Below are 20751 nucleotides of genomic sequence, written 5' to 3'. Positions count from 1 at the left end.
TTTGTTCAATCAAAAGACATAGGTTGTCAAAGTTTGGCTGTTTTTACGATGAACATGGCATTTTTAAAAGGAAAATTGAATACCATGGATGCCCATATTTTTTTTCCAAACCCACATAAGCGCTTAATTTTGAAACATTTGCCTTTAAAAAATACACTATGCCTCACACGTTGCAGATTTGAAGCCTCATATTCCAGGTTAATCTCTTGTTGGACTTTGGAATCACACTACAAGAGGCATGCACGTCAATGGAGATGTTATCTTTCAAGAGAGTAAGAGCATGCAGGCCACACTCATGCCACATGATCATAATACTCCTTTGGATGTAGCGATTGGACTTGAGCCTGATGATCAGCCTTATGTCGAAAACCCCCCTGAGCCTCATATTCCCGGTGGACAGCCTTCATTTGCTTCACACAAATCTCTCGTCATGCAGTCCATTATTAAGACATCAAGAATCAAGAGGGAATACCAATGCAGTACATGAATAAAGACAGCCATGCACAGCCTGGTCTGGTTAAGACCGAGGCAGTCAGGTGTAAGGTCAACTACGGTTTGATGAGCACCATACTGGATGCTGCTATTGAGCCTCATGCATTTTAGGATGCACAGAACCGTCCTTCATTGTGGGAGCGTAATTTACATCGATGGGTTTATTGCTTTATTTGGCTGTAAATTTCAGTATTCCTACCTTTGAGACGCGTTTCTTGGTTTAAATGAATAGAAAGGACCAAGACATTCCTCAAAACCAATGGCAAGAGAATATCGTACTCTAGCACACATTATTTTGCATGCTTCCAGTGAAAAAAACACAGTTCTCTCAGTCTTGTCATGTGATGCCTCCGCTTGGAGGTAGAAACCATTGTTCTATTGAATTGCAGAATTAATGAAGGCTGAAAATTTGCAGAAACAATGAAGATGGAAAACATGGAATATTTCCAATAGTCTCTGCTCTAGCTTTACTCACCAAGTTTATTTTTTTGTTTGACTTGCAGACTGTCATTTTGATGGTAAATGAGTGGCAGACAGAAATTTGTCAAACAGCAAAAATGCCCGTTCAGGTTGTGAGTATGGAACCATGTGAGCTGCACCCCGCACTGTCGCAAAGGTTAAGTTTTCATAAGCTATTGTCCATCCACAGACCTGTCGCACAATCAGATATAATTCCTTTAGATGCATCAGCTATAACAGGAGCTAGTCAGAAACCATTTAAAATGCAAAGAGAATCTAATATATCTGGAGAGAATACCCAGTGATGTCATGAAATTCATTTGCTATGAATGTACAACGCACTTTATATGATTTATGAAGCATACCTGGCCTTTCTGATACCAAGCACTGTAGGGCACGGAAGTGTGTAAATGCAGATCTTCAGCAAGTTCACGGACCAAAGTCCTCGTTCCAATTAGAGGAACAACAGAATCTTGATCACCACTGCAAACACGCAAAAAGAAGAACAGCTGTTTGTCAAACATTTTTCAGAAAACCACCTCCCGGCATCTGCTTTGCCTGGAGGATAATCAATATCCTGCACCTATAGACAATCAAAGAATGATTGCCGTAAAGAGGCCCGAAAAAAGGAGTACTTGGCAAGAGACGGATCACCCATGACCCTATGGTTTCGATCCTTCCATAGAGTCCATAGTGCCCAATATCGAACCCAAGAGATCATATTCCTCCTTGATAGGATGAACCCCAAGCAACCAAAAGAGCTTGCCAAAGCAAGGCACACGCGCACGCGTGGGCACACACACATTTTTTGTGTGTAAAATAACTATTTCATTAAGAAGAACGTACATTCATAGCCATCCCAAAACAGGACAGCTACTACTCAAGACTAGAAACACTGATAGACAACTTTCAACTAGGCCAGACGAACAATTTTTTTTTGGTGAAATTTTTGATTAATTATATTATATGAGTAGCAACCTCAAAACAAGGTGCTACAATTACATCAACTAAAAATTTCACTATATGCCAAAAAGACCTCATGATCTATGCAGTGGGTCTGCAAGCAATCAAAGAAAGATTCCTGCAGAGAACGCCTAAAAAAGCCAAACAGAGAGAAAGTAGGATCACCATAGACTTTACAATCCATATATGTCCATAAAGTCCATAGTGCCCAGTAGCGAACCCAAACGAAGAAAAGATGAAACTCCGGTCTGGATGGATGAAACCCAAATAGCCAGAAGAACTTCCCAAACGGAACAAATGGGAATCTCGCTTGCAGGCACTGTCGAAGCAGATACAAAAACTCACGAGAGCACGGACAATGCCAAAACAAGTGAGGCACAGTCTCCGAAGAAGCAGAACATCTGTGGCAAAGTGCAGGAGCAATGTGCCGATGAGCTAATAGCTGTCCAGATGGAAACACTCCCAAAAGAACTCGCCAAAAGAAAACCTGTTGCCGAAGCGGTACTTTATAGGCCCAAAGTTGCTGTAATCTTTTCCTCCACCACTTGGTTGGGCGATGCATTCGCCAAACAGAATTACCTCTCTTTGAAACCCAAGGTTGAGGCAAAATGATTTTATACAATGCAAGTACAATAATCTGAGATAGCCTCAAAGGACGAGAAGAGGACCTTGGAGAAGTCAAAGTCCAATCTTCCAGCGTCTTGGAGTTTCAAAGGAGGAATCGGAACAAAAGGCAAAAGCATAGAAGTAATTTGTCGCCACAAAGGACGATAATGAGAGCCCAAGCCATATGTAGTGGCTGCTAGAGAAAAGAAGAGCACAGTACCAACATCATCTATAACATCAGCAACCGAGGTGATGCCTTTAAACGAGACTAAGTAGGAATGTCGAGGTTCTTGTAAAGCCAAGGGAGGCTGAAAGACTTTCGACCAATGAATGCTTTCAGCTCTCAAAGAATTCCCAAGCAAAGATTGCCGTCCATTCCATTCCATTCCATTCCAGATGAGAAAGAACATGCTTCCAGTCAAGAAGCAAGCGGGAGACAAAAGGGCAGCCAGGCAAAGTGCCATCAGTGCAACCAAAAAAGAAATCCCATTGTTGCCAATGACCAAATGCAGAAATATTGATATGAGTGACTAGAGTCCTAATCATAAGAGCCCAAGGTTGATCACCTTGCAGAAATTACAACAACATTTTTCCCTTGTGGGTGAGAATATGCACATGAATATCTGTGATGTTCAATCCACCATGCATCTTGGGAGAACAAATGTGATGCATCGAAAGCAGCTTGAGACTTTTTCTACCATGTTTGGATCGCCATAAGATTTCCATAAAGACAGATATGAAAGATGTAAGACCTGCCTTAGTGAACATGATCAATGGCAAGTAAAATTGAATATATGCCACAAGGATGGAGGACTGCACTATTCGAAGACGAACGTGCAAAGGCTAGGTTGCCAGTATCCAATACTCAAGCTTTTTCCGAAGCTTAGCCAAAACCCAATCAGTTTGTTGTCGGCGAGTGAGTTCCCACCCCAAAGGGTAACCAAGATTACGAACAAACTGAGTGGGTGGAATGATATCCCTGGGCCATAATAGACTATGCTAGTCTTTGGAATGCAAAGGGAGCAGCTTAGACTTCTGAAATTAACATGAAGACCAGCTACCAAACCATAAATAGAGAGGGCCTGCATCAAGGCACCAAGATCATGGGACGTATTCTTCGGGGTAAAGAAAGAATCATCAGCATAAGCTTGAGCAACCATGCTGCGATTAGCATTCGATTCCAAGCCATGAAGTGATCCTGTAGCCACAAGATGATCAATATATTGTAGCATAGGATGAGTAGCAATGGCATACAGTAAAGCGCTGAGAGGGCATTCCTAGCAGACCGAACACTCATAAGAGAGATCCCCAGAAAGAATGCAAGCCGCATTGCTATCTCTGTAAAGCCAGTAAATAACCTGCTGCATTTTTTGTCCAAACCCCAAAGCTCGCATAGTTTGCGAGATGAAATCCCATTAAACTGTGTCAAAGGCTTTTGCAATATCTACCTGCAAGAGTAGAACATCCTACTGCGTGTATTTGGCATATTCTGTTAAGCTCTCTCCTATTCTAGCCTCTACTGCAGATCACGGGAGCAGCACCATGAATCACCTCCCAGCCAGGTTCTTGCTAAAGCTCACGAGCCAGACAGAGATCTACGTTACCAAATCACATGCATCATTTTCTTCTCTTCTCTCTCTAGCCTTAGCAAACCCCAATTCCCTAGATAGATCTAGATGCCACATGTCATCCATATAGGGCCTTCCTAATGCAACATTTCACCCCTCTCTTGGGATGCATTAAATTCCTTGCCCCTAGGCACAATCTTAGCACTAGGCCCTTGGTCTTAGATCTATCTAGTCTGGTGCTATCAGCCCTCACCTAGGACCTTGACATTAAATCCCTCCCGATCATTTACATGAAGCGCAAACACATATATTGCAGAGATAGATCCTTTAAGGGAAATGTCGACTGATTCTTCCGAGGTCATGCTCCCTCGGCTAGAGCGTAACATTCCTTCCCTCTTCAGACATCAGCGTCCTCGATGATAAAGTCTGGGAACACTCTCCGCAACTGATATACGGATTCCCAGGTAGCTTCGGATAGAGGCTGACCATGCCATGCAACCAACACCGTGGGTATCTTTCGATTTCGTATTTGCATTGTTCCTCGGTCCAGGATTCTTGTTGGTTTGCGCCTTGCAATATCCTCTATCTCCTGAAACAAAACCACACCTTCGATTAGTGAGTCACCTGTATGTAAAAATTTCTTTAAGCGCGAAACATGAAAAACCGGGTGCACCTTACACCCCTGTGGTAATTCTAATTTATAGGCTACACTGCCTATTCTCTTTAGAATTAACCACGGCCCACAGTATCGAGGTGATAACTTAGCACACTCTCCTGAAGTCAACGACTTCGAGTGCGAAGGAATTCTGAGAAAAACTTTTTCTCCTTCTTCAAATACTCTTATAGACCGATTTTCATCCGCATACACCTTGGCTCTATCCATAGCCTGGCGGATATTAGCTCTCGCAAGTGCTAGCATCTCCCGCATCTGAACTACAAAGTTCGCGGCACTAGGCACTTTCTGAGGTACTCCAACTATAGTTGGATTGGCTGGTCTATAACCATAGTTCAGCTCAAACGGGCTGAACCCGGTAGATGAATGTTTCCTATCATTGTAGGCAAACTCCAACAATGGCAACCACTTGTCCCATGTATGTTGCCTCAATGACACATATGCCCTCAGCATATCCTCTAAAGTTTGGTTGACTCTCTCCGTCTGACCATCCGTCTCAGGATGATCCCCACTACTCATTCCTAACTCAGTCCTCAGTGTCTCGAATACCGCTGTCCAGAAATGACCGGTAAATCTGACATCTCGGTCTGACACTATGGATCTAGGCAATCCATGCAGACGAAATATATGTCTAATGAACAAATCCGCCACTTGCGGGGCACTAACAGACTCTCTAGTCGGAATGAAGTGAGCCATCTTGGTTAGACGATCAACCACCACAAGGATAGAATTATACCCTCCTTGTGTTGCAGGTAGCCCTACAATAAAGTCCATGGAAATGCTCTCCCACTTACTTAGTGGTATTTCCAAGGGCTGTAAAAGTCCGGGTGGCTTCACCCGCTCGGCCTTACTTACCTGACACGAGAAACACCGTGTCACATATTCATGAATATGCTTTTTCATCTTTGGCCAAAAGAAATCTCGCTTCACGAGATCATAGGTCTTCTCGACTCCTGGATGTCCCGCACACGGGCTATCATGGCACTGTCGAATGACTCTCTGCCTGAGATCATTCTGACCAGGGACTACAACCTTGCCATTTCTAACTAGCATACCATCCCTTATGGTATATCTTGCATAAGTTTGGCCTTTTCTGGATGCCAGGTCATCCTTTTCATTTTCCCCGGGTTTTAACACATGAGCTTTAGGCCATAAGCTCTGGACAAACTCGTCCACCTTCTGAGTTTCTCTAATCTCGGTCATTAGAGCACTCTCTAATACCGTGAAACTCAGGTTGTGCATAATGCGAGACAACGCATCAGCTACCTTATTGTCTTTTCCTCTTCGGTACCAAATCGTTAGATTAAACTCCTGCATGAGCTCTGCCCACCTAGCTTGGCGGCCGCTCAAGTCAGGCTGTTTACAAAAATGTTTCAGAGTATCATGATCCACATCCACGTAAAACTCTGAACCATACAAATAATGCCTCCATGTTTTCAAAGCATGGAGAACTGCATACAACTCCAATTCATGAGTTGGCCAATTCCTTTGAGAGGGAGAAAGCTTCTTGCTTTCAAAGGCTACTGGCCTTCCCTCTTGAAGGAGGACTGCTCCTACCGCAATGCCACTTGCATCGGTTTCTAGGAACAACGGTTTCTGGGGATCAACTATTTTTAACACCGGTTCTGAGACCACAGCTTGTTTTATGGTGTTAAAACTTTCCTGTTGATTCTGTCCCCAAATAAAAGGTACTTTATCTGAGGTCAGATCAGTCAATGGCGATACTATTCCGGAATATCCTTTGATATGCCTTCTATAAAACTGGACAAATCCCAAGAATGATCGCAACAACGCGGTCAGACTCTGAGGGATTGGCCAAGTTAGTATCGCAGCCACTTTCTTCGGATCCATTTCTACCCCCTGTGGAGTAATTATGAACCCTAAATACTCAAGCCTAACCATACACAGTATAGTTTTCTTTTTATTCACATAAAGACTGGCTTTCCTCAAAGTACTGAACACTATCCTTAAGTGTTCACGATGTTCAGTAACACTCTTACTGAATATTAGGATATCGTCTATGAAATGTACTACGAACTTTCCGATATACGGACGTAGTAAATCGTTCATAAGCATGACGAAGGTCGCTGGAGCATTGGTAAGTCCGAAGGGCATTACCAAAAACTCATAATGACCAAACCTGCTCCTGAAAGCGGTTTTGTGCACATCCTCGGCTCTAATCCGGATCTGATGATAGCCGCACTTAAGATCTATCTTGCTGAAAATCACGGCTCCATGTAATGCATCTAACAAATCATCAATCCGAGCCATCGGATACCTGTGCTTAACAGTGATATTATTCAATGCTCTGTAATCTATACAGAGGCGAAACGTACCATCCTTTTTCCTCTTTAATATCACTAGTGAAGCAAAAGGTGAGAAACTTGGTTGAATCTGCCCCAACTTGAGGTATTCTTCCAGTTGCCTACGCACCTCCGCTTCTTCAGCAAAACTCATTCTATAGGGAGGTCTATTTACAGGTTCTGCCCCCGGGATCAATTCAATTTTATGTTGAACTTTTCGCTCTGGAGGTAACCCATAAGGTAGTTCATCCCTGAAACATTCAGAGAACTCCTCTGTTATAAGATTAGCCAGCTTGGCCATCTCACCACTTTGCGTAACATCAGTGCTAGTCGAAGAATCATTCACCGACTCTACCGATGCTGTGCAAAGATACAAAAACTCTACTTGAGCCTTTTTGATTTCCATCACGGAAACCAACGGTCCTTGAGGTATATCTTTTTCGCCTCGCAAGACATAAAGCACATCATTCATCTTGAATTGATATACGTGCTTCTTCCAATCAATGGCTGGATTCTTCCTAGAATGCCACACCATAGCCAGGGCTATATTCGCATGAGCAAGCTTGGTTATTTCAAAATCAAGCTTCTCAGCATAGTCCTGAATCTGAAGCTCCAACTGGGTAACCCTTTGGTCCCATACTTCAGTTGAACTTCCATCGGCCATCCTGACTGTATACGCATAGTCAGATGGACTTGTCTTTAGTTTCAGCCTCTTCACGAGCTTGGAGTTAATCACATTGTGAGTTGACGCCGAGTCAAACAACACAATGACATCATGATTGGCCACTTGCCCTTTCATTTTAATTAACTCCGTATCATTGAAGGCTGTATACCCCGTTGCTGCGGGCTTAGATAGGATGTTATCAGGTGCACTCGTCACTAACTTAGCAACAGACACACAGAACAAACAAGGTACTAACCTCTGAGAAGATCCCGCTAGCTGAATCTGCATCTCTTCCGCTCTGGGACTTCCTTGCATCTCCACGTCGCACTCTGAGATCACCATCTCAGCCATTCGACGATCTTTATTACGTGGACAATCTCTCCACTGATGAGGTTGAAGGCAACCAAAGCACAAGCCTTCTCTCCTCACTTTTTCCTGCTGTTCTGGGTTCAAGGGAGATTTAGACCAAGCCCGGGCTGCCATTGGGGTTACTTTCCTCTTCACTCCAATGGTGGTACTTGGTTTAGGAGTTTCAGCCGGTCTCGCCTGCTTGGCTTGACCACTCGGCTGCGAACCACTCCCTCTACTAGCCCACTTCTTCTTAAACCCATATTTCTTCGGATACCCATACTGGGTTCCGACCTGTGCAAACCCACTTGGCTTGCTGCCCTTGGCATCCTCGTAGTTCAGGGCTATAGCTATTGCATCATCTAGCGCGTTCGCGTACTTAGCCCGAACTTCCATTTTTATTCGATCATTCAATCCAAATATGAAATCTTTCACTTGGATTGATTGAGGCAGGGGTTCATCAACCTTCATTACACTCTCTCGAAACTTATCAGTGTATTTTGCCACTGATAAATTTCTCTGACGAAGGTTCCTTTATTGATCCCAAGCTCGGGATGCTTCGTCAGGAGGTAAGAAGTGTTTCCTGAACTCTCTTTTAAACCCCTCCCAGGTAGTGGATGCTATGCCATCTTTTTGTTGTTTAATCCACCACCAATCCGTTGCCTCACTAAACATGTGGGTGGCCTCGCGGATCTTTTTGATGTCATTTCTGATCTCACAAATGGCGAACGCCTCGTCCCATTTGTGTAACCAAGTCTCAATGACATCAGAGCTACGGTCGTTCATCCGACCAGAATACTTTTCCGGTCTGTAATTCGCAATATTTGGCACTTTAGCCTTCCTAGGCTCGACCGTATGGACACTAGACTCCAGTTCCATTGGAGCCTTTCCCTTCTCTTCTCGAGAAGGTCTGGCAGACATACTCTGTAACGCTCTCCTAAGTTCAGATTGCCCTGCATTGGCTTGTAATTGCTGCGCTAACAACTGTTGCAAGGCATCCTCCAACAATGCAATCCTGCCAGATAAAGTGTGAGCTACTGGGCGCGATCCCTGCTGGGTCGGCCGGACTCCTGACTCACCGGGGTCCCTTCTGGAAGCCCCTTCTTCTGCTTCCATTCAGTTCAATAGGTGTTTTGTTTTGGGGGTTTTTTTAAAATATATATATATATAAACACCTCTAGAACACTGTATTCACAAGCTGACACAATTCAGTGTACTAACAGTCTGACACAATTCCCTATACTAGGGAATACCTGCAATCCCACATGTACACTGACTAGGCATTTGACACCTGCATAACCCAAATAGCGCTTTTCCCTATACTAGGGAAATTCCTGCAATCTAACTCCGACTGAAGCACACATGCATATCCTCAAGCATAATCTGTCCTTGCTATAGCATCATAAACTGCGACCTCTGCTAAAACCACAAAAGTCTAACTGCTTCTGACAAAACAGGAATAACGAAAACCAAAAGGGAAAATAGATAAAGTGCTCCCTGGAAACTCCCCGCAATTCGAGTCCCCGCAGCTTGCAGCCTGCACGTACGGCCTGCTCTCAGATCTCGATCGTCAACCTGTCGCCTAGCCTCATAGTCTCACAAGTCATCCGTAATCTCTGACTGTATATGCGCCAGGGAAGCAGTCGACAGCTGTTACCAACAGCTCTCCACGGGCTTCTCTATGCACCGAATAGCCTTCAGCAAGGTCACCTCGACACAACAACGACACCTTCTACCAACGATCAGCGAGTTGCAGTCAGCCACGTAACATGTCGAAGGCGAATCGCTCCCACGAAACAGTCAACAAGCCTCTGCCCACGAACTATTTACGCGACCATGCATCGTCCAATCCACCTGTCTGTAATTCGGCGAAGGAGTCCGTCGCACGGAGGTCACGAATAGCAGGACCCTCCTGCTCTTCTATCTGCATTCCGTCAATTTACCTTACGGGAGCCCTCCGCTCCAGCAACAGCACCAACACCTGCGTGTCCCGCTCCTACGCTCTGCGACCTTTCAATTTCGTTAACTGCTCTCTTGATTACGTTCCTTCGAGTTGCCTTACGGGAGCGCCATCTATCACGGACATCGTCAGCAGCTTTGGATCTCCCTCGACGCTGGTTTGTAATTGTGCGGCCTTTTTCACTTGCCTAGCCTGTTCAAGGCCCTACGCTCCTCTACCCATCACGCGAAGGCCACCGTTGGACGAGTAGCACACTGCGTCGATTCAGGCACCATCACACATTCCCACTGTTTGTCGTCACGGCACACAGGTACTTCGACGATCCCACGCTATACATCACGTGAAGGTCACCGTTGGGTGGTTCGCCACCAACGCTCCACGCCTTTTCACTTCGTAGCCTCGGCTCTGATACCAATTGTTAAGCTCTCTCCTATTCTAGCCTCTACTGCAGATCACGGGAGCAGCACCATGAATCACCTCCCAGCCAGTTCTTGCTAAAGCTCACGAGCCAGACAGAGATCTACGTTACCAAATCACATGCATCATTTTCTTCTCTTCTCTCTCTAGCCTTAGCAAACCCCAATTCCCTAGATAGATCTAGATGCCACATGTCATCCATATAGGGCCTTCCTAATGCAACATTTCACCCCTCTCTTGGGATGCATTAAATTCCTTGCCCCTAGGCACAATCTTAGCACTAGGCCCTTGGTCTTACATCTATCTAGTCTGGTGCTATCAGCCCTCACCTAGGACCTTGACATTAAATCCCTCCCGATCATTTACATGAAGCGCAAACACATATATTACAGAGATAGATCCTTTAAGGGAAATGTCGACTGATTCTTCCGAGGTCATGCTACCTCGGCTAGAGCGTAACATATTCAATCCCAATATAAGCATTGGCAATGTTATCTGTGATATGGCGACGTGGAACAAAGCCAAATTGGGAGGGATGCAACCCATCATGCAAATAACCTTTAATCCGATCGACCACCATTTTGGCAATGATCTTGTAAATGACTGGCATGAGCGTGATTGGCCTCCAATCACAAAGTGATTTACATAGCTGCTTCTTTGGAATTAGCTTGAGAAGACCCTTTTTCCATGACACAGGCATCTGCTAATTTTGCCATGCTATATTTACCATTTGCAGCAAGGTGAATTTAAGAAGATCTCAGAATGCAAGAAAGAATTCAACAGTGAGACCATCCCATCCTGGAGATTTCCATTTGCCACAGGATCTCAGTGCATCAAACAATTCCCTTTCAATGAAGGGATGTTCAAGTTCCAAAGCCTGAGCACATCAGACAGAATTGGATGAACATGCTGCAAAAGAAGCTGACGTACAAACACGACCCGAGGAGAAAGAGTATCCACATGCCCAAAATGAGAGGAGAAGTGCTGCACACATAAATCAACAAGCTCTGAACGAGATGTTGACCAAGAACCATTAGGCATCCGGATCCGACAGATATTGGCAGCTTGTATTTTGTAGTGTAAACTCTTAAAAAATTGCTTGGAAGAGCAGCCTTTATCCAAAAAAGCCCGTTGTCTGGATTGGGTTTTCCATTTAGCAAGCTTTCTACGATCATTGGATTGAAGAGAGAATTGAGCCTGACATAAGAGCATGCTTTCCTCTGAAGACAAACGGCGAAGATGAGCAAGCTCAGTCAAACTCTGACAAGTAAATTTGGCATGTGCTATAGTCTCCCTTGTGGCTTGCATATAGGATTTGCCATAATCCCGAATAACTGCTTGCATCTGAGCAACAAAAGTCTGCCAGGCATAATCCAAACCAATATGTATCTCACGAGAGAGAGGCTGAATAGCATCAGAGACCAAGGCTTTAAAGTCAGCATGCTCCAGATAACTATTATTAATCAGCAAAAGCCTTCGGCAAGGCAATCTGTCAGTGGGAAATTCATGTAAGGAAAGCCTCAACCAAAGAGAAGCATGATCCAAATGTGTGAAAGCATGATCAACTCAAATTTGACAAGTAAAGGCATCACAATGCTATGGATCAATTTGATACCATCTGTCCAAGTGTGCCCGATAAGAAGATTGAGCATTATGCTGAAAGGTATAGCCCGGAAGCATGGGCTATAATTCCTTTCAGAGATCAACCAGGCGCAACTGAAGCAAAAAATCAGACCATGCCTGTGTTTCAAAAGCCAACATATGAGTGTGGCTTGAGGTGTTGTCACCCGATTGAGGGGCATTATTAAAGTCACCACAAATGAAGGCATGTTGTCGCCATGGATAGCTATGCATGGCAGCCCAGATCAAAGCTCTATCACGAGAAGATTGGGGGGCATAAACCGATCCAAATTCAAAAATTTCCCCTTGAACAAGGCATTGAACAATAATCCATCTACCATGGTGATCATTGAGAGCCACAACAGGTTAAAGGTCATGCTTTACTAAAAAAGGCACTCTAGAAAAGGAGTGCTCTCCAACATAGAAGATATCATAACCAGCAAAATGGCCTATCTGACCAGCATACATATGCTGATTATGCTCTTGCAAAGCGACTATATCAGGCTGCAATTGCCTGATATACATCCAGCCCAGTTTCCATTTGCGACCATCACACATTTCCTGTACATTGAGAGTAACACACTTCAGATGATCAAGCATATTTACAGTTATGGGACAGGTATGTACAGCAACTAACGGGCTGTCTACGTCTGCATTTCCATCTCAATGTCTGGGCCTCTGCCCTAGGATGAAGCATCAGCCTGAGGAGAGGACAAAAGTGCAGCAACTTCTTCTTCAGGAAACAAGGTCCGATTTGCAGTCACAGCAGCCCAGGTTAAGCCAATACCAGAGTTTTCAGCAGGTGTTTTTCCATGAGAAGATGCACCACTCCAAGTCCAAGAAGGCAAAGGTCGCCTGGGAGAGATCACTTTGCGAGGAGTTTGCCATCCATTAGTCAAAAATTTTTCCCCCTTCCCCTGAGGTGGAGAGGACAAAGGCACAGGAAAAGAAGCATTACCATTTGAGACAACTAGGGCTTCGCCTTTGACTTGAACAGAGAAAAACTGTTTGACCCCTTTGTTTTTTACCACAGAAGAGGCATTTGCATTCTTATTCAAAGGCTGAACCATTTCACCTTGCATTGGCATCCGTGGAGCTCGGAAAGGGCATTGTGAAGCCATGTGCCCAAATTGCTTGCATTAAAAGCAAGCACCTGCAAACAGCCCCCACTTGAGCTTGTAAAAGGCACTCCCCATGGAAACATTATTCACAGTAACTGAATATGAAGCTGGAGTGGGATGATCTGTATCCCACAAAATGCAGAAGCGATTCGAATTTCCATTGGGTCGCAGTGGACATACCACCTTACCGAGGGAAGCTACAATTTTAGGTAGAAGAGAAGACAAGCATTGAGGAAAATCCACAACTTCTATCCAAACAAGGCAATGATGCCGAATCAATGCCTGATAATCCTGGGTGGGAGACCAGGGCAGGACATGGACCATCTGCTGGCCATAGAAGAGAGGAGAGTGCTCCAGCAAAACCCGATGGTGCTCCTCATCAACCATGATGATCTCAAAAAAGCCCCTCTCTGCATAATGAACTTTTTTGACATAAGGACCACTTAGGGTTCGAGTCAACCAATTCCCAACATCTGCTATAGCAAGCATCCGTCTTGGGAAGAAAATTATAATGGCATGCTTTGCATACTCCTTAACTAGATCAAAGATATCATCCACTTCCACCATAATGCCAGTGGTGGGAAGTGGATCTTTCCAATCTTTGCAGGTGTCTTCAAACCCTTCATGCATAACCTCATAAACAAGTTGATGAGCCTCAGCAAAGTCATGAAGGGAATCATCTCAATCCATCACCTGTTTTTGTTTCTTGAATCATGTGTGTGTGTGTGCGCACACACACACACACGCATGATTCAAGTGAATCTATGACAAACATATGTGCTACTAGCTAAAATAACTGGATTCTTGAAGGCACCCTTAGAATTCGAATCCTTCTAACATGCCCATAGGTCCTTGCAACAACTGGATCCTTGATGCCACCCTTAGAATTCGAATCCTTCGAACATGCCCATATGTCCTTGCAACAATTGGCAATCTCCATGCATGGCTCTTTACTAGGATCTTGAGCTCTAGAGTCATCTCAACTTCCATAGCAGCTTGTCAAGATGCTGTAGTGACCTCTACCAGCTCATGCATCCTCTCGTACAAAGAAAGGAAGGAGTGGCAAGAGACAGGGAGAGGAGGGGGTGAGGCTAGAGGACAGCAGAGGGAGGTAAGAGGGGGGCAGAACGACACAAGAAGGGAGGGAGAAGGCAGCCATGAGTTGGTGAGGCTTCTATGGGGGGAGGCTGATAAAGGAGGGAGAACCTACAAGGAGACAAGAGAGTAGCTGGCAGAAGGGGAAGAGGGGAGAGGCGGAGAGAGGCAGGTGTGCTGCAGGTCACAATCTGCAACTGCATCAAGAGGATGGTGGAGGCAGGGAGGAGGTGAAGGGGAAAGGGTCAGGCAAGGTTCATGGATGAGAGAAGGAGAGGATAATGCATGAGGTAGCAGGAGGGGCTGAGGGGAGAAAGGGGGTGAACAGGGTGTGAGCCACATAAAAAGTATTGGCAGACTGCCCCCACACTGCAGTACTCACCTACTTTAGATGCTCAATCCTTAGGCCTGTTAATATCATTACCAGAGCCCATATACTCCCAAATAATTCTACTAGAACTTGGTAAAGAGTTCACCAGCTTGGTGACTCAATTTACACAATACACAACACACAAAACATCAACTATTTGGACAAAATGCAGAAATCAGGATAGACCATCTTGGGAAAAAAATCCACTTGGAAATTTCACTTGAAATATGACCTTGGTATCAGAATGCATCAAGAAGGATTTCAAATACCTGAACACCCAGATGCGAAGTCCCTTTGTGTAAAGTTCTTTAAGCAAAGGGATCATATCGATACTAGCATCATCCAGATGATATTCAACCAACCTGTAACGAAGAATATTATGGATATATATTACATGCACTTAATAACTTTGATTTTTAGGTAGAGAAAGAGAAAGCAACGTCTGGTATCAAATACATTCATGTGTTTTTACTATAATCAAAAGCACAAACAAGGCATTGTGATTTCAATAGGCAATTTAAACTGTTTGATAACAACTGACATGGCTGAAGCACTTGAGGGCAGCTTGTATTTAAAAGCGTTGAAAACTCAATTGCTTTACTATTCTTCTTAATGAAGTGCAATATATATGCTTCCTTTATGGGCTATTCACTTGGGGCCCGTTTGTATTTGAAAGCGCCAAAAAATCATCTTAATGAAATGCAATATATATGCTTCCTTTATGGGCTACTTACTTAAAATCGATGAAATTGTGAAGTTTATGTATGATAAATCTTTACGCAGATGACGTGGCTCTCTTGTCTTCCTCAGCAGAGGGGCTCTAGAGACACCTTGACGCACTACATTCTTTTTGTGAGTCTCATGATTTGAAGGTCAACTTGGGTAAAACCAAGGTTATGATCTTCAATACATCTCGAGCCGTCATGCGCGATGAGCATTTCGCATTTGATGGGTCCCCTGTTGAGGTAGTTTCATCATACACTTATCTTGGGGTCGTCTCTTCCCAACCCATCTTCACTATGAGACCCGTGATGCATGCACGCCTGAAAAGAGGATATGCTTCATTGGCTAGACTAGAGAGGCAGTGCTTTTGCTCTCACTTTCAGGATCCACGGACCAAAGGGTTGCTCCTTGGTCTGCCCAACAGGGATATATGGCAGTCCATGCTGGGGGCCAAACTTATCGGATACAGAGTGGGACAGGGTGGAGCGGCTACAGGTTCTCATGTTATCACGGATGATCCGTGGTAAGCCATCCGTCCCTCACCAGATCATTCGGGCGTAGTTTGGTTCAACCCCATTACAGCTAGATGCTGCATTTCAGGTCATTACGTATCGAGTCAGGGAGTATGGGATTACACATCCGGGCGTAGCAGGATACCATGGCTAGCACTGTCCTCTTCTATGGCACTTGCAGCAGGGGGGGACCAGAGGTGCTAGTATGCACGCACAGAGAGATGGTTTGCAGGACTAGGGCTCCACATGGACAGACTACCTCCTTTCTAGTACAGCATGGATGCTCCTTTCTCTCCCCTCCTATCACACGAGGTCAACCAGGTTATCCGTGAGGATCTACTACACCTACACATATTCCGGACTTGGTTGGGCCCGAGTGATCTTCCAGTGAAGCTCGGCTTCTACAGAGATCACTTCTTATATATCACAGCGGAGGGTTTTATTGATCCACCAGGATACACGCAGATTCACCTACCCCACTCGCTGAGGATCTCTCTTGGGCAGTTCCGGGTCTCTTCACACAGACTTTGTATCGAGAGCGGCAGAGCAGAGCGGTTACCCACCAGGGAGAGGCGCATATGCACACTGTGTGACATGCAGGAGGTTGAGACAGAGGAGCATTTCATCTTCAGGTGTCCTTTTTACTATGAGATCCGAGGGCGTTTCTATTGCCTCTTCAGAGATAGTTATGGGGTTTTGGCCCGTTTCCTCTCCTACCCAGACCAGCGATGTTTGGCTGGTTTCATTCATGAGGTGCTCAAACACCGCGATAGGATACTCCGAGCACGGAGATAGGAGCAGACTTCTTCCTCGATACCTCTCAGAGCTCTATCACGGAGTTCTTTCAGCCAGATCACATAGGCTCCCATGAGGCGAGACCTCGACATGACCGTGACTCGAAGCCTGTGACCCGACAGCTCAGACAGAGGGTTGACTCACAGATCACACTTTGGGACATCCCCTCCTTGTTTATGTAGGCCATCCTTTGGTGGTTCTAGTGATGCCCTATAGGCCATGGTATGTGCCTTGTAGGCATAAGTGTAGGCACTTATTGTGTTAGTGCCTTCTATGCCACATAGGACACATAGTCCTATGTGACACCTAGGACACTTAGTCCTAGGCCTAGATACAAGTACTTTGTACTTGTGTTTAGTAACCTTATCCATCTATCTAAGTTTACGTGACTATCATCTTCGACTCGTCCTGTATTGCATACACTCTCTCTCTCTCTCTCTCTCTCTCTCTCAAACGCTACTACAGTGGTATCAAAGCGGTCCTGGACCTGTTCTCCTGCCTCCGGATCTGCATCACGCACAGATTTCAGAGTTTGCGCTCCATCCGTACAGTCCGTACGACTGTACGGACTTTTGTACAAATTTCTTTCTGCCCGTCGCACCTGTTCCGTACAATTGTACCTTCAGTGCCCGTCGCCCGTTCCGTACAACCGTACCTCTAGTGTACCTGCATCGTACAACCATACGGCTCTGGCTCTGCTCCGTAAGCGGCGTCATCACTTGTACCTACGCCGTACAACCGTACGGTTCTTCCCTCTACCTTGCGTCGTCACTTGTACTTGTACCGTACGTTGAATATCGTCACGTGCATCCGTACACCGTGCGTGCAATCATACTTTCAGTGGTGCTGCGTGTCTTGTACTTCCTACACAGTATATCTGTACAGGTCGTACATTGGATGCTGTACAGCCGTACATTGTCTGCCGTACAATCGTACATTGGGTGTTGTACAGCCGTACATTGGCTGTCGTACAACCGTACATTGGGTGCCACCTTCTTACGTGTGAGATCTACAGAGATTGCAGAACATTGAGTCATTCTTGCAGGATATTGAGTCAGATTTGCAGGACATTTGGTCAAATTATCATCCATTGGGTCACATTTGCAAAATTTCAGCAAAATTTGGGGCTTTTCTACATTTGCCCTCTTTTTGGCCTATTTGCCCTCAATAAATTTGGGGCTTTTGCCAAATCTGTTGTTTTTGCAGTGAACATTGCCTGTCACAGTCACATTTGGGTCAGATCTGCATTTGCCCTTTGATTTGGGTCAGAAATTTGCAGATATTTGCTGTCATTTTTGGGACAGCCAGCTTATTGCAGTGATAGCCTTGAGGCTTTTGGGTTCTCAGGTCTTTTACAAGTTATCACAGTGGCTATGGCTGGGAACAATCAAGATTTATTTGGAGTTCTTCGTGAAGATGATAAGTTGGATGGCACCAACTATCCGATGTGGTCTTATCTCATGAAACATATTCTTGTTGCAAAGCATTTGTGGAATATTGTTTCTGGGGCTGATCTAAGGCCAGCCAATCCTTCAGTGGTTGTTTCTACTGCTGCACCTTCTGCAGGTGGTACTTCTTCTGATGCCTTTTCCTCTAGCACTTCTGATGTTGCTCTTCCAACTCAAGAACAGTCTAGATGGGATGCAAGAGATGCAAATGCACATTCATGCATTGCTTTATCATGCAAGAGAATCATTATTCCACACATCCGTTCTTGCAGGACAGCAAAGGATGCTTGGGATAAATTGGCTTCTCCATATCAGATTCGCAATGAAGCTCGTGTTGCATATTTGAGAAGGCAATTACAGGAAGTGAATATGAATGAAGGTGAGTCAATGGATGCATATTTGACAAAGGTCAAGGACCTCATGGAACAGCTTGCCAACATTGATGAAGTGGTGCCAAATTCACAGCTTGTCAGTACTACATTGAATGGACTACCAGATACATATCAAGGGTTTGCTACAACCCTTCGATTAGTGGCCATGGGTAATCCAGACCACTATTCTTTTGATCAGCTTGTTACTTTGCTTTTGCAGGAAGAGCAAAGTAGAGCTAACAGACAAGCAATTATTCCTGATCATGCATTTGCTTCACAACAAACAGGAAGAGGCAAGGCTCCCAAGCCTATGGGCAAGCCAAAATCTGCACACAGCAGCTGCAATTCCTCTACGCATAGCAGCTGCAATTCCTCTCATGCATCTAAAAATACAGCAAATAAGGGAAAGAAGAAAAGATGCAACTATTGTCGCAAGCCTGGACATGACATTTCAGAATGCAGGAAGCGCATTGCTTCGGAGAAAAAGAAAGCAGGATTGACAGCTAATGCCTCACATGCCATTGAATCCCATGAGCCAGCAGATGCTTCACATGCACATGCTCTTCAGGATGATTGGGCATGGGCTGTCCATTGCTCATTTGATCCCTCCAAAGCTGATGCACTTTTTACTTCTAATGATGCTCAGTCCTGGTACTTTGATAGTGGTGCTTCCAAGCATGTCACATCTTGCAGACAGTTGTTTCATTCTTTAGCTGATGCACCTCGAGGGGGGACTGTTACATGTGCCAATAATGCTTCATATGCTGTAAGAGGAGTTGGAGATGTGCAGCTCACATCCATTTCCAGCCATCCTGTCACTCTGACAAATGTTCTTTTTGTGCCTGGAATTGAAGTCAACTTGATTTCAATTTCAGCAATTGCTACTTCAGGTTTCAGAGTAATTTTTGATGGCTACAGATGCCTTGTATATGATCTTCGTGATGACAATGCCATAGTTCTCACTGGCACCTTGCGAAAAGGGCTTTATCACCTTTATCATCATGCAGCTGCACTTTACACCGAAGCATTGGTTATTTCAGATTCACAGCTTGCTGAAACTCATCTGTGGCATGAGAGAATGGGCCATCTCAATTATAGAGCTCTTGCAAAGCTGCATTCACACCAGATGGCTAATGATGTACCTCAGACTCACACAGTTTCTAAACATGTGTGAGGGTTGTCTTTTGGGTAAGATGCATCGATTTCCTTTTCAAAAGAATTGTCCAAAACTCTCACAAAGGAAATTGCAGCTAGTACACAGTGATGTCTGTGGCCCAATGAGGACAAATGCCATTGGAGGATACAAGTATTTCATGACTCTCATTGATGATTTCACAAGGTATTGCTGGGTATATCCTTTAAAGGCCAAATCTGAAGTTTTCTTATGCTTTCAGAGATGGCTGAATATGGTTGAGAATGAATCAGGTTGCAAGCTTGTCACCCTCAACACAGATAGGGGGGGTGAGTATATGTCAAAAAAGTTTGATGCATTTCTTTCCTCACGGGGCATTCTTTACTCATGCACTACTCCTTACACTCCTCAGCAGAATCCTGTTTCTGAAAGGAAAAACAGGTCCACAATGGAGATGGCCAGATGCATGCTCAAGGCCAAGTCTTTGCCCAATAAATTTTGGCTTGATGCAGTAATGTGTGCCAACTATGTGCTGAATAGATCACCTACGCGGGCATTACAGACTATGACACCTTATGAAGCATGGAAAGGCAGGAAGCCTTCACTTTCACACATGAAAGTTTTTGGGTCTCTTGCGTATGTTCATGTACCATCTCAGCTGAGACATAAGCTTGATGACAAGGCAATCAAATGCATATTCATTGGTTACAGCCAGGAGAGCAGAGGGTATCGGTTATATCAACCAAATACTGGGAAGATTATTGTCAGTAGAGATGTGATCTTTGCCGAACATTCAGCTTCTCCTCTTGTGGACTGCAAAGCAAAGCCAGATATTGACATGTTTGATGCCTTTGAATCTTGGTTACCTCTACCATCATCAGAAGAGGATTTTGAGCAGCAACATGCGCCTCCTGCAGGCCCTCCACAAAGCAATAATCAGCCTCAACCTCATGCTGATTTGCAGGCTTCTCTTCCGGCACAAAATGATCCCATTACTCATGATGCAGTCATTGAAGAAAGAGCTGTTAATAGACAGCAAAGGCAAGTTCCCAGATGGCTTCTTGATACATTGAGGGACAGCAAACAAGATCAGCCTTTTGCTGCCCGGACA

The 20751-nt window shown here is 44.8% G+C and overlaps 1 protein-coding gene across 1 annotated transcript in view; it reads right to left on the bottom strand.

Moving 5' to 3' along the window:
- Window positions 1–401: 401 nt before the first annotated feature.
- The window catches only part of LOC147902212 (serine carboxypeptidase-like 42), a 47356-nt gene continuing 27006 nt past the window's right edge, over window positions 402–20751 (bottom strand). Inside the window, exons 8-10 of the mRNA XM_087374779.1 lie at window positions 14929–15021; window positions 1317–1434; window positions 402–1143 (exon numbers count right to left, since the gene is read on the bottom strand). Coding sequence (XP_087230905.1) covers window positions 1000–1143; window positions 1317–1434; window positions 14929–15021 — 355 coding nt within the window. The 3' untranslated portion in view covers window positions 402–999. The remainder of the gene's footprint in view (window positions 1144–1316; window positions 1435–14928; window positions 15022–20751) is intronic.

Source organism: Dipteris shenzhenensis, chromosome 5, assembly GCF_047967505.1.
Source record: "Dipteris shenzhenensis isolate YYH24624 ecotype China chromosome 5, Dip_SZ_1.0, whole genome shotgun sequence".
NCBI classification, from domain to species: Eukaryota; Viridiplantae; Streptophyta; class Polypodiopsida; order Gleicheniales; family Dipteridaceae; genus Dipteris; species Dipteris shenzhenensis.
This window is presented reverse-complemented; position numbering and strand designations above follow the sequence as displayed.